This window comes from Cheilinus undulatus, linkage group 21 (genome assembly GCF_018320785.1).
Source record: "Cheilinus undulatus linkage group 21, ASM1832078v1, whole genome shotgun sequence".
Taxonomy (NCBI): Eukaryota; Metazoa; Chordata; class Actinopteri; order Labriformes; family Labridae; genus Cheilinus; species Cheilinus undulatus.
Genome location: NC_054885.1, coordinates 9,769,970 through 9,784,900, shown reverse-complemented (window position 1 = coordinate 9,784,900; position 14,931 = coordinate 9,769,970). Strand labels below are relative to the sequence as shown.

Here is a 14,931-nt window from a genome sequence, read left to right as displayed (position 1 = left end):
GTGCATTGTCAGTGTACTTTATTTGCATTTTCTATACTCACCTATATTAAAAAGAACAATACAGGTTGAAATGGCAGACTCCTCCTTAGTTGTTAAATGAAGCGCAAGTTGTCGCGGAAACAATAACAAATTTAAATTGCCCTTATTTTGTAGACCTGGTGTAATCCTGATAATTTCTAGTCTCGTGGGATGCATAAAAACTCGTTAAAAACACCCATAACACCTGTTACCTTAGGCAAGTGCTCTGTGAAAGATGCCTCCCCGTTTTAGTTAATCTACATCCGGGATGGAATTCCACTTTCTACGCTAACGTCACTGCTCGGGGTCTTTTTTTGTGTGTGACGTCAGTTTTTTTGTGTGTGATTTTGTCGCGGCTACCCCCCTGTGGGATGTGAAAAGCCCTTAGGAAGTTAAGACAAAAACTTCCGGTTCTTTTAAGTCAAAATAAAAGCCAAAAATAGGAATCCGTTTCATCCAGTTAGTATACACTAGCGAACCAACAGAAAGAAAGAAATCACGGCTAGAGATACAAAGGCCACAAAAAACACAAGCTACACTGAATGACATAAATGTTATATGAATCTGATGGGGAAAAAGCAGAAAAAACAAGATGAAATAAAAATGTAGAAAACATAGACACTGAAGAGCAAATACATACATTTTTACTGTCTCAGATACGTCGCTATTGCATGGGTTAGGAAAGTATTCTTCTTAGTAATAATGATAAGTATTGTCATAGATGAGTTTACCGTCAGGAAAAGGTAGAGGGCTTCAGTATACGGTCATTATGCCGTGCATCATATCCGAGATATACTGTATAACTAAAACTGCTGTAATATTATTAATGGCCAGTATGCTTAAAATAAATGAGGGGCCAAAAATGATTAAATGGCATTAAAATAGATTTACGTTATCCCAAAATGCCTCTCTAGAGGACCTTTGGCCTCAATAGCAAAGTCCAAGCCCCCATAAAAGCCCCAAAACATCTCTAAATCAAGAAAATTACATTTGGATGGCTCTATATAGACATACAATAACAATTGGTTAATTATATGCAGAAATATGGCATACAGTAAATAAAGCTGAAAAGAGTTGCTTCAAAATATTTTGTTAATTCACCATGACTGATTTAACTTAAGGCTCAAAAAAAGTTTGTGCTTGGGGCCTCCAAACCCCTCAGAGTGCCTGTACTAAAGCGGACCAAAAATAAGTTTGATGGACTTTCTTAATGAAAAATACGGAAAAGTATTAGGGCCTCTGAAAAAAAAAATTTGAGACGAAATTTTTTTTTTTCACTTGTGAGAAAAAAGTCAGAATTCTGAGATTAAAGTCAGAATTCTGACTTTAATCTCAGAATTCTGAAAAAAAATTTGAGACTTTTTTTTCATTTGAAGAATAAAGTCAGAATTCTGACTTTTTTTCTCAGAATTCTGACTTTAATCTCAGAATTCTGACTTTAATCTCAGAATTCTGACTTTTTTCTCAGAATTCTGACTTTAATCTCAGAATTCTGACTTTAATCTCAGAATTCTGAAAAAAAAAATTTGAGACTTTTTTTTCATTTGAAGAATAAAGTCAGAATTCTGACTTTTTTTTCTCAGAATTCTGACTTTTTTCTCAGAATTCTGACTTTAATCTCAGAATTCTGACTTTTTTCTCAGAATTCTGACTTTAATCTCAGAATTCTGACTTTTTTCTCAGAATTCTGACTTTTTTCTCAGAATTCTGACTTTAATCTCAGAATTCTAACTTTAATCTCAGAATTCTGACTTTTTTCTCACAGGTGAAAAAAAATTTTCGTCTCAAAATTTTTTTTCAGTGGCCCCAATACTCTTCCGTAGGAAAACAAACAAACAAACAAACATTGTATGTTATTTTAGAAAGAATACAACAGATTTTAGATGTATTTATTTACTTTTTGTTATCCATGTTATCTCAAGCTGAACAACTAAATACAACTAAACAATTGAAATATCAAGCCCTGTTTAAAAATTTTACAATGTTATATAAAAGTCCTCTATTTTTAACTGCAAATAGTGTTTTCCTCGGCAAAAGACTTTTTTTTCTTTTCAATTGAACAAATAAATACTGCAATAGGTCGTTATGAGCTGTAGCTTATTGTTATCACTTTCTTTAGGTGTTTTTCTTATCCCGATGGTTGCTTTTCGCGTTTTTATGAACTGTACATGTTGTTCTAAATTGTATTTTGTTCCACTTAAACTTTGATGCGCGCTAGATACTTTTATTCTGAAGGCACACGCAACTCACGTCCGGTATTTGTGTCTTTGCGTCAAACTTTACGTGCTCCCGCTTTGACGTATGAATCATCCTTCCCAAGATGGCGTTACACCTGTCTCTCCGATGTTGATCCCTGCTGTTTCCTGCGCAGCGTAAGAAAACAAACCTTCGGGAATATACTTTTTGTAAACTGACGACATAATTTAACTACTGGAGTGAACTCGTTCACTGAAAATGTCCACGGAGGAGCTGTCAGCCTCGGATAGCGAAGCTGTGTTGGCCGGCGCAGGGGAGCGATGGGCACCGGTCGGCGCTGTGGCCAGTCCCGAGGATGAGAGCGGGAGCACCGGCCAGCCAACGCAGAGAGGCTCGTCGTTGGCCAGCCGGGAGGAAATGGCGGCCAGAATGGAGAAGCTGGAAGAGGAGCAGGACTTGTTGAACTCTTCTCTCCTCGCTCTCACCTCTCATTTCGCTCAGGTTCAGTTCCGACTGAAGCAGATAGTTCACGCCCAGAGCGACGAGAAGGAGAGGATGCTGGCGGAGCTGGAGGAGTTCGCCTTCAGGGGCTGCCCTCATGTTGTAGGCTGTAGAGCTCAGGATGCCAAACAGCTGGAGAACTCGGTGAGGAATCCTTTTAAATACGAGCTGTGATAACACATAATGCTTCTGTGGCTGGCACGATACCAGAATGTCAAACTTTGATAAGATATGGTAACACAAATCAAACTATGGCGACAAAAAATAAGCACATTTGCAAAAACCGTGTCAAAGCATTTCCTCCACTAGATTTAACCAATTTAACAGGCTGTATACCAGGGGTGTCTGAACTTTTCCCACTGGGGGCCACATACAGAAATACTAAAAGGATGTTGGGGCCAATTCAATACCCACTTTAGATAAATGGCATTGATTAAGCCAAAAACAGAATAAAGGAGGAGCTGGGGTGGAGGAGGGAGTCTGTCCAGGCAAGCACTTTAAATAAGGCAACATGAGAGTTATTGGACAATAATAAGTTTTTGGGGATGTCAATCAGATTTCAGGGGGTCCTGTCTGGTCCTAGTTGCTGCTGGCTCAGCCCCTGGAATATTATTGGTTCTGCTATTTGCTGCCAAAACTCATCAGAGAGTTAGGAAAAAAGATGCTATTATTCTGATTGCCAATGCCTTTAGGTTGTACAGTGTTGTCTTAGTTTAGTCACACAAAACCCCATCCATAAATTCTTGTTGAGATGTTTGTTTCCAGAATTAGCATAGTAGCACAGTCTTATGCTGAATCTTTGAAATGCAATACAGCAGAGCACAAGCTCCATGTTCAAATGTGGGTAATGTTTCATTTTATTCTACAGTTTGCTGCAGGCCAATCAATACTGGACCACAGGCTGTATTTGGCCCCCAGGCCATAGTTTGGACACCCCTGCCATATACCCTAACCTGGCAAGCCATATAGACTGTTTAGTATATCCATGGCATGGGTTATATTTCACATACGTCTAGGCAACACCCCATAGACAGTGTTTAGGTGGGGCAGAACCTTTAAAAAAAAAAAACATGCAAGGTGACTGGCTGAGTGTCTGTCACATTCATTACAGGCTAATTAGAGCAGCAAATTATATGGTGTAATAGACATGCGGTGCTCTGTGGAATAAACCATTTAATGTTCAATAGGCAGCTGTTGTCTTTATCAAGGCCAGGAGTTAGCAATGATGTCTTCTTCACCAAGAAAAGTTTTCAGTTCTTCTTTCAAAAAAGAAATTTTATGTAGTTCCGATAAAATTGCAGCTACAGCTGCACGCATGCTAATTGCTTCACTGGGGGCCATTGTTTGCCGGTTTGTGGTACATCTAAATCTTGCCTGTGCAGTAGTTTGCCAGCAACATTTTGGGGGAATAAACGAACAAAATATCTCAGTTCTGGGTGCCTGAGGCTTGTGTCTTTGTTGCCAGATATTACCAACAAATGTATGTAATTCTAAAAATTCTGTATCATGACAACCTTACATCTATTTCTATCCATGTAAAGTGTGGATTAAAATTCATGCTTTGTTGCTGCAAAATGTTTTTGTGCTAGTATTGTGTTATAAAGTCAGACTTGGACGGTTTTGTCAAAAAAAATAGTTTGAATTAGGTTTTTCTTATACTGTTTATTTTACATTAGAATTAAGATTTGGGACTGAAAGATTTTTCTCTTTCACTTCTTTTCCTGTTAGCTAATTCCAGAAAGACTCTCTGTTGCTGGAAAGTATGGTTTTTAGTGCTGTAATGTCAGAGTTGATCAGTTGACTGTTTTAATTGACATTAAAATGAGCTACAACCTACCACACAATATATATTGATAGTTTAAGATATTTTGAAGTCCAAACTGATTAATTGAATCCATCGACATTTAATCTTAGCGATTTCCTTATCAATGCCCTACTTACACATGCCTTGAAAAACACGGCCTTGCAACAGGAAGTCAGTGAGGCGAACAAGAACAGAGAATTTGAGGAAGTAAACATGCCGGACAGTCATAAAAACAGGCTGAAGCAGTTTGAAAGTAGCTTCATTTCTCCAAAAAATGATGCAAAGAGCACAGCGTGCAAGCTGTCAAACAGCGACTAAATGCAAATCATGCATCCTTTTGCACAAGAGCTGTTCATTTTGTGCAAGATTTTTATTTATTTGTGAATGCCCAGAGATCTGGGATGCAGTGATTAGTTTTATTTTTATTTTTATCTTTTAAAGAAAATGAGAAGTAGTATTTTATTCAAATTCAGGCTCAGAGATACAGAGAGCAGTTTGCTTTGACTGAGACATTTCCAATTAAAAAAATGCACATTTTAGCATGTTCTCATCCCAAACACTTGATGTGTATTACTTTTCGTTTTTGAAACAGTTTATCACAGCTGGTAATTGAAGAGCGCTTGTCACTGATCTCATACATGATTTGAGATTTGAGGTGTTAACTGTGAAAACCTATAAAGTCTACTTTTTCTAAGAAAATTCACAGGAAGGAATCAATAAAGGAACTGAAAGATAATTAAATCTGTAAGAAAAATGGATATCAATAAAATCGTATCAATTCCCACCCCTAGTCCTTCCAATATGCAGGACAGAGTGAAAAGTTATTCTGCAGTTAGCCTTTTAATAGCTCATTATGATATTAATTTACAATATTAATTTACTGCCATTTTTTCTATATGCATCTTGCATTTTCTACTATTTATTCCTGATTGTATCATGCTTTATGTGGTACTACTTGCTGTGAATCAAATCCCCCCTTTGGGATAGTAAAGATCACCGTAATCCTTGAAAATAAAATAATTAATGAGATGCAGAAAGAGTCGTCATTATTCATCCCAAAAATACAGAAAATATATTCTTTTTTTGCTTTGTAGATTTCAGTCAGACTTTTAAGTTACTATCGTTGGTGGTGCTGGTTTAGGAAAGATGTAGGGTTTTTGTTTCATGAGTTTGAACAGTCCTTTCTTAGTATTTTTTCTAAACTGTATTATGAAGTATCGTTACATCCCTAATGCTCAGATCCAAATGTAGACACTAAAAAGCTCAGAGATTCTGTGTGTGGTTTTGCAGCCTCTCGCTCTGACAGAAGTGATTCACCTTCTGATTAAAGCTGATTGAAGCGAGCATGTTGCGTCACACTCGAGGCTGCTGCGCCCACCTCGCTTTGTCTCCAGGGATCTCTTATCTCAGTCGACAATGTTGCTTTCTGCTACAAGTGTTGACTCACAGCGCTGCCTGCTCAATGAAAAGGCCTCCAGCGGGTATTATCTGTTTAATAAAGGCTGCTGTGTACACAGCCTTATTCAAGCAACCTGCTTTCTTCCTTCCTCCCTCTCTCTTTACATTTCGTCTTAACAGGGGCAAAACCTTATATAATTATTGTGTGCAATCACTGTGCTCATTGATACCCCACCCTAAAGGTCATGTCATTTCTCTCTTGTTACATGCTTTACTTACAGGGAGATCTGGTGAGTATGAAACTCACGTTGCTTTCAAACATTCCTTATCTAAATTTGCATAAACATGCTTCTTGTCTGTGTAATACAACACTTTCAAAAATAAGGTTGTTAAAATGCTCTATACTTTAGGATTTTGCAGGCAAACTCCTACAATTGCAATGGCATTGAAATGTTGCCAATGTAGTCCTGCAATCAAGGCAATGTGCAGGAGTTTGCCTGCAATTTCGGATGACTAAAATCTAATACTTGGTAACCAAGACTTCCATTTTTGTAGCTATCACAATGGGTGCCCATATTGTTTGATTTTTGCTGGAATCATATCAGAGTTTAAAGTTCTGGTACCTTGACAGCCTTATTTTAAAAGTCCTATCTCCACTGAAATCTATTACACATTGTTCCCTCCCTGTGGTCACTCGTCTCTCTGTGTTTGTCCAATTTAAAACCATTGTGTGTGTTTCCTCCCGACAGAGCGAGAGGGAGAAGCGTGAGCGCCTGGAGGCTCAGAGAGAAAAACAGAAGGATCTCATTTTCCAGCTGAAGACACAGCTGGATGATCTGGAGCGCTTCGCCTATCAGGAGGGCAGCTACGACTCGCTGCCGCAGTCTGTCGTCATGGAGAGGCAGAAGGTGGGATTGTGGGGAAGCACGAGTCCAGTCCTGTCTGCTTTATCAGCCTTAACTTCCATATTTTTTAACAAATGATTGTGATATTAGAAGACAGCCCAACAGAAAGGATAAGATAAGATCTACAAGCTGTTGTTTAACAGTCAGTATCATCTCTTACCTGTCAGTGACTGTATGTTGAGCACATAATGTTGTGTTTACACGCGTCACCTCAGGTGAAACAGGTCTGACGCTGTCTGTTTTGAAGTGCTCCAGGCTTTTCCATGAGTGTGCCGTTACGTAGGCTGGAAACCCGTTCAAGCAGTTTAAACTCCTTAATATTTCTTTAATACTCCATTATTATTTATTTATTCATTAACTGTAGACTGACACAAAGGCAAAAACACACTGCAGGCCTTAATGCTCAATTGTGATCTGTTTCTCAGATCTGATTTTTTTGTTTGTTGGATCAGATATGTAGCTGATTTAATACCACATATGAAAGTGCCCTAAATCTTATAAAAAGACCAGATTTAGTGTGACTGGTGCTGTTTATACTGTCAGAAAAAATCAGATCTGGGTCACTTTTAACTGCAGTGTGAACGTAATCAAAAAGTCTCCCCTATATAAACCAGGGGTTCTCAAACTTTTCAGCCCGCGAGCCGCGACCCCCAAATAAAGGTGCCAGAGGCCGGGGACCTCTACTGTACCTGAAGGTGGTTGAACACAACCATGCACATTCAAGAATAGTCATGTGCAGACAAGGCTGCCCATTTGGGGGGAAAAATGGGAGGGCTTTCTGGGGCCCAGCCAAACTGGGGGCCAGCAAAATCATGGACCATTGTAATGTTAAGCTGTGGTATTTTAAATTTTATCTGAATAATAACCATCTTATCAAAGAACGGAATTATAATTCATTTTTGTAATGAGTAGCCCTCTTAAAATGTAAATCCTTTTGTTAAAAACAGAATTAAAGGACATTTAAAATAGCTAAAATGAGTTACTTTTGGCAAAAAATGGGAGGAAAGGTGGTAAAATTGGATTTTAAAAATAGCAGAAATGGGTTAGAAATGACAGAAATTCGATAAAAGTGGAAAAATGATCAAAAGGAAGGCAAAAATGGGTTAAAGTGGCAAAATGGGCATATTAAGTGGTAAAAGGGGGTTCAAAAGTGGCTCTAATGGCATTAAAGTGGCAAAAAATTCTTAGTTTTTTAAGGCATCTGAAGACCCCCTCTGAGTGTCTCACAACCCCCAATGGGGTCCCAACCCCGACGTTGAAAACCCCTGATATAAACAACAGCACAGCCATGCCAGCTGCCCTGTGAGGCTGTATTTTGGCACATTTATTCTCTGAGATTAAGGTTGCAATTAGTGGTGTTCAGAATAATCATTTCCACAATGCAGACGTGCACAATTCTGCATCAATGCAGGGGCAGCTCAAAATCCATCCAAATGGACGCTACTTGTGTATTTTATTCCCTTGCAGCTGGACCCACTGTAAATACCAGGGCTTCTTTCAGTGCATTTCAATGGTAGTTTCAGTGCAGGCCAGCAAAACGCAGTTTTTCTTTCCAGCAAAGTAATAGCACAGGAGTTGATTGGTTAAGTAGCATCACATGTGACTGTTACTAATGAAAAAGCAAAAAAACAAGACTGCCATTGAAATGCATAAAAGGAAGCCCCAATTTAAGTGAAACAGGTTGCTATTTGAGTGTTAACAGTTGGCCCAGCTACAAGGGGGCTAATAAACAAGCAGCATCTGTCTGCAAAAATTATGAGCTGCCCCTGCATCGATGCAGAATCGTCCATATTTGCATCATGATGCATGATGGAAATGATTATTTTTTAACACCACTAATGTTAGCCTTAACCTCGGAGCATAACTGTGCCAAAAACACAGCCTCACAGGACAGCTAGCATGGCTGTGCTTATGTCCATGTAGGGGAGACTTTTTGATTATGCTCACACTGCAGATAAAAGTGACCCAAATCAATTTTTTTTTTTTTTTTTTTTTTTTGCTCATATGTGACTCTTATCTGACTTTTTTTTCTGACATTATAAATAGAGGAAATCACACAGAATCTGATAATTTAAGATAAGTTAGCCTTCGGTAAGCTTGTTGTTTATCCTCTAATATGTCTTATCTTGCAGGTTATTATTGACGAGTTGATCAAAAAGCTTGATGTTAACCTGAATGAAGACATTGGGAACCTGTCGCCCGAGGAGCTGAGACAGAGAGTGGACGCTGCCATCGCTCAGATAGTGAACCCAGCCCGTGTTAAAGAGCAGCTGGTGGATCAGCTCAAAACCCAGATCAGAGACCTGGAAATGTTCATCAACTTCATCCAGGGTACATCGTCTCAGACAGAGATCAAACTGGATCACACTGTCCTGGTTCTTTATTATTTTCCTTTTTCTAACAATTGATTCTTAAATGATTGACTTTCTTTTCCTCCAATTAGACGAGGTAGGGAACCCTCTCCTGTCAGATGGTGGACACAGCCAGCAGCCACAAGCACCAGGGAACAACTCCAGAGCTCAAGGAGTGAAGAAGAAAGGTCAGTTAGTTTGAACTGAGGGACAGATTCACTAAGGAATAGCGTGGGTTTTGCATGCTTTTAAGCTGTGCAAATGGAAACAAAGATTGCATCTGATCCACAGAGGACCGAGGAAATCCATGCTAACCGCACACAAAATGCATGCAGGCTACTCAGCCAAACTGCATCCTGTCCCATTTGCAGTCATGTAAATGCAGGAAAATGAAAAATTTGGTAATTTGGGCATTGGATAAGGTATTTGTATGTCATGGATGTTTCAACTGGTAGGTTCTGAATAAGCTAAAATGAAATACTCTATGCATTCAAAACATTTTGGGGCAGTCAGCACAAGAGCAAAAGAGAAGATCAAAATAGAAAACTGTGAAAAGATATAAGGAATCAGCCTTCTGTTCTGAATACATTCCTCTGTCTCCCTGCAGTCGATCCTGAGCAGGCCCAGAAGATGCGAGAAACCGGCTTACAGCTGATCCAGAAAGCCCTCGCTGTGCTACAGATCTTTGCAGCGAGCCAATTCGGTTGTGGACCCGGTCACGTTCCTCAGAGCATGTGGCCTCAGGAGTCTTCGGGCCAAGACTACGGCCCCCTGCTGCAGCGTCTGGAGGCCGCCGTAGATAAGGTGAGAGTCCTGGGCTCCTGCAGACAGCCCGCCCTCGAACACGTCGTCAACTACACCAGCAACACATCACTGGGACCCCGAGATGAGCTCACCACTGCTGTGAGAAAAGAGCTCTCGATTGCTCTCAAAGACTTGCTGGCACACGGGCTCTTCTCGCCCTCACAGACCATGAGCCTGGTGCTGGCCCCCATCTCCTGTCTGCTGCCTTACAGACCCGCCACGCAGAACATGCACCCATGGGAACTCTTTGTTAAATTCTACCACTCCAAAAATGGGAAAGCCTTTGTTGAGTCACCAGCTCGGCAGCTCTCGCAGTCCTTCAGTTTACCTGTAGGGGGCGGCCCAGTGACCATCACCCCGAAACAGTCTCTGCTGTGGGCGATCCACACAGTCCTGAAGGAGCACGGACGCTACAAACGTGGACCGGACACAGAGTTCAAAGCGCTGGTGTGCATGGCGCTGAATGAGCAGCGTTTGGTGTCGTGGCTCAACCTGCTGTGTAAATCTGGGACTCTGATCCATCCGCACTATCAGTCTTGGAGCTACATGGCTCAGACCGGCTTTGAAGGAGCCCTGAGGATCCTGGGACGCATCAGCCACCTTAAATTCAACCTCCCCGTTGATTTGGCTGTGCGGCAGCTGAAGAACATCAAAGACGCTTTCTGAAGAGAATCATAAATCAGCTAAACACCAACAGCATGACTTTGTGCTTCAAGTAATTAACCTTTAAAGGTCTTTAAGTAGCGCCCATCTGACGTGACGTGTATGATGTCTACAGTACATGCATGGGTGATTCTGTTCTCTATGTTTATGATGCCAAAATGTCAACATGACAATGCTACTCGTACTGTAAACATGCCTTAGAGTGGAGTTTGAGATTACCTCGTCTTTAGCGAAGCTTTCCTGACCTTTGTGACCTGTGCACAGTATCATCCCACCTGTGAACATGACCGCGCTCTCAGCTCTGCAGCAGAGAGTCTGTACAGTAATCAGTACTGTAACGTTGTAGCCACACAGAAAATCCAATTAGAGAAGAGGAGAAACAGTCTCCCTACTGTGGCTGCAACACAGTAGCAAAGAGGCTGCTATAAATCGGATCACGTGTAGCAGATCGGTTGATTGTAGAGCCCAAAAGCAGCACTCAGGTCACAATGAAATAAGAAATGTACATTTTCATCAGGGCTGGGCGATGATGAGCACTGGAGACATGATTGTGCAAAGAATCATGTTGATGAACGCTGGACATTACCACTCAAGATAAACACATCTAGCAGCCTGTTACACAGTGAGAATAATAACCACAGCAGCTTTCTTCTTTCCAGTTTATTTATTTGAAGTACATTTATTTAATCAGATAGAACCTCAGTGAGGTAAGAATCTCACTTACAAGAGTGTCCTGTACAAGATAGGTAGCTGCACATTTAACAGAACAACAGACATCAAGCATTAAACATAAAACTCCAAACACAGATCAGCCAACTCCAGAGTCACAGAGAAGAAAGTCATTAGTGAAAACATCTACAGCCAGATGCAGCCTTCTCTAACACCTTTAAATCAATTAAAGAGACCAGCTCTCTCAGGTATAAATAAATTTACTTGCCTTAGAAAACATCCTGCAATAGTAATACATTTTTCCACAACATGACTATATTCACCACTAGTAGAATAAAGTGTCACAGAATAGATTTTCCTGCAGTAGAATTAAATTTTCCTGCAGTATTAATACATTTTCCTGCTGTAGAATTAAATTTCCCTGCAGTATTAAAACATATTCTTGCTGTAGAATCAAATTTCCCCGCAGTATTAAAACATATTCTTGCAAAATAAATACATTTTCCTTCAGTACAATATATTTGAGAGCAATAGAAATAAATTTCCTTTCATGCAGTAGAAATACATTTTCCTGCAGCACAGTACAATTTTCTGCTGTAGAAATACATTTTCCTGCAGTAGAAATGTGTTTTACTGTAGCACAGTACCTTTTCCTGCAGTAGAAATACATTTTCCTTCAGTAGAAATACATTTTGCTTCAGTAGAAATGCATTTTCATACAGTAGAAATACATTTTCCTGCAGTGGAAATACATGTTTCTGCAATAGAATTACATTTTCCTGCAGTAGATGAGCATTTCCTACAGTAGAAATATATTTTCCTGCGGTAGAAATGCATTTTCATACAGTAGAAATGCATTTTCCTGCAGTGGAAATACATGTTTCTGCCATAGAATTACATTTTCTTGCAGTAGAAATACATTTCCTGCAGCACAATACCTTTTCCAGCTTTTGAAATAATAATAGAGTACAAATACATTTTCTTACAGTTGAAACACATTTCCTGCTGTAAAATACATTTTCTTTCTGGAGAAATACATTTTCCTGCAGTTGAAATACATTTTTTTTCAGTAGAAATACATCTCCTGCTCAAGAAATATGGTTTTCAACAGAATATATACATTTTCCTGCAGTAGAATACATTTTCCTGTTGTAGATTTGATTGGCAGATCTTCCTATTTTAAACCATATTTTAGTTCAATAATTATGCATTTATAGAAGTATGTAGTATTTTTACTGATTTTAATCTCTGTGTCCTTTTGTTTTGGTGCAAGTGGAAGCCTTAACTTAAAACTGTGCTGGCATCAGTACTGGTAGCTCAGCTTGCAGTCCCTCCAGACATCATGTCCCCTAAACACGGACTTGTCTTTTAACATAAAAGGATTATTCAGCAGTTTTGCTGCTTTTTAAAAATGATTTTCTTTAAAAGATATTTAAGTTCAGCTCTTAATGTAGCCCAAAAAGGAGTTAACTTTATCACATGTAAACAAACACAAGTGAAATCAAACTCTTTGGTCTCTCCAGGCTACAGCAGCCCTGCTAGGCCCCACAGTCATCACGCTGTTCCCTTCTGCCAGTTCCACGTTGCCTGTGTCTTTTCCCCCGTTTTTTCTTTGTTCCCGTCTACAGTAGTGAAACTGGGCCAGAACAAAGCTGCCCTACCACGCTGCCATGATTAACACTTTTTAGGAGCAGTATCACTGGAGCTGCATTACACTAGCAATACAATCTATACACACCAAGTCAGTATCAAGATACTCCTATAACCAGCAGTTGTGTCAAAATATATTCATAAGAATTGTATTGTTATATATGCATCTTTATTTTGCCATATCGCCCAGCCCAAATGCGCCAGGCAAACATGAATCTCAAGTGTAGTTCATTATGCAGCTGCTACATGCTCCAAACTCCCTTTTAAACCTCTGAAGCTGTTATTTTGCACATTGTTTCAGGTGTGTGATCATTTTAGACCCTGTATGAACTGCTGCTTCTCTCCTACTCCAGGTCTCGTTCCAACTGAAATTATATTGTTAAGAGTTGATTTCATGATGTTCTAGCTTGTTTTATCTTCCTGATACAGCTAAGTTGCACGAACCGTAACCTTAAAAACTGAATGTACAAAACTGTTAAAGTGAGGTCATTTCATATCTGCTGTATGTTTGTGGACCCTCATGTTTGTATCAAACCTCTGAGTGGAGAGCTGATTCCATAATACGCACTTTGAAGAGTGCATCTTCAAACACATTTCCATGTTAAAGCTTTATTTTATGTTACAGTGTAGAAGGATTCTTTGTGTTCAGTTTAGCTGTGTAGTTTAAACATAATGCCATGTTTTGGTCCCTGTTTCCCATTTTTTCTTGGCTTCTTTGTTGTGATTCATGTAAAGTTATGTTAATTTATTTGATTCATGTTTTAGCTGATGAAGTCAGGACATATAACACTATGTTAAGTAGCTGGGAACAATAGATACACTGAACTGTTTAAGTACCATAGTTATATTTATGTTGTTTTATTTAATTTACCAAATCACATGTAATATATTGGAAATGTGTTTGTTTTATTATGTTTAATGCAAATCAACTGCTGTAAACATATTAAACAGTAAATGAACAACTGTACTGCTTCTGAGTGTTTGTCCTGTTGTGTTTTTGTCAAACTTTAATACATTCCTGCTGTGTAAAGGTAAGTGGTTAAATCAAACTGTAAGTACAACCATCATGTTATCGTTCACATAAAGAACATACATTTTTGAAATTCACCTATACTACATTTAACATAATTTTTGTGTCATTTTGGATCTTTGTACTGTCTTAAACTAAGAGTAATTGACTCTCTCTCTTGATACAGACCTACTTTTATTTTGGAAAAAATAGGAACTTATAGTAGCTCAAGGATTATGACTTTAATTTGACCACAGAAAAAGGAACAATGATTTTAAAAAAAGAAATAAGTGGAAGATAAAAAGATAAACGCTCAAAAACACTTTTGACTTGTGTACTGAGCTGTCTGACTTTTTAATAGTGAAATGAAACATTAGGGATTTAAAGATTAATGCACTAATTATGGACCTCAATTGATAGCGATCCACTAATTCTGACAGGCCTACTTCCCTCAACATCATTCAAATTTTAACTACAGGCAGTTTTTCTAAAAAATAATACATATGTCTGTGCAATAGTAGAACATTTATTGTTAAAATTACAATAACTTTAACAGTGCAGTATGTCATATTTAGCATAGTAGCATTAGAAAAAAAAATGAAACATGATATTTTACAGTACACCTATCTACATTAGTGTTTAATCACCTGAAAATATAAAATGGTTTTTAGTTTTTTTTTTTTCTAAAATAAAGATTAAGCATTTTATTTATATATAGGTAGGGTCCCCTCTATGGACTGCCATGTAGGATTTGTGCAATCTTGCATATTTCTGCAGTACCACAAGGGGGACCCAAATAGCAGTTACACATTTTAATACCACTGTCATATTTTGAAGTGAGCGTTACAATCTAGATCTGACTGTTAGATGAGGTTAATATTCACAGTTTTTACAAACTGCACTTTTAACCACCTGCCACATTCAAAAATGTCACTAAGCTAGTACATCAAGTTTATTTTATGG

At 38.8% G+C, this 14,931-nt stretch overlaps 1 protein-coding gene across 2 annotated transcripts; it reads left to right on the top strand.

The window, feature by feature from the left end:
• Positions 1 to 2,332: 2,332 nt before the first annotated feature.
• On the top strand, positions 2,333 to 13,913 carry rundc1 (RUN domain containing 1). Of its 2 annotated transcripts, XM_041778250.1 has the most exons (6): positions 2,333 to 2,859; positions 6,199 to 6,207; positions 6,667 to 6,825; positions 8,955 to 9,153; positions 9,266 to 9,361; positions 9,781 to 13,913. In XM_041778250.1, exons 1-6 carry the CDS (start codon positions 2,473 to 2,475, stop codon positions 10,641 to 10,643), a joined length of 1,713 nt encoding a protein of 570 aa, XP_041634184.1. In that variant the 5' UTR covers positions 2,333 to 2,472; the 3' UTR covers positions 10,644 to 13,913. The 2 variants fall into 2 exon arrangements, with proteins under 2 accessions (XP_041634184.1, XP_041634185.1); XM_041778251.1 differs by lacking the exon at positions 6,199 to 6,207.
• The last annotated feature ends 1,018 nt before the right edge of the window (positions 13,914 to 14,931 follow it).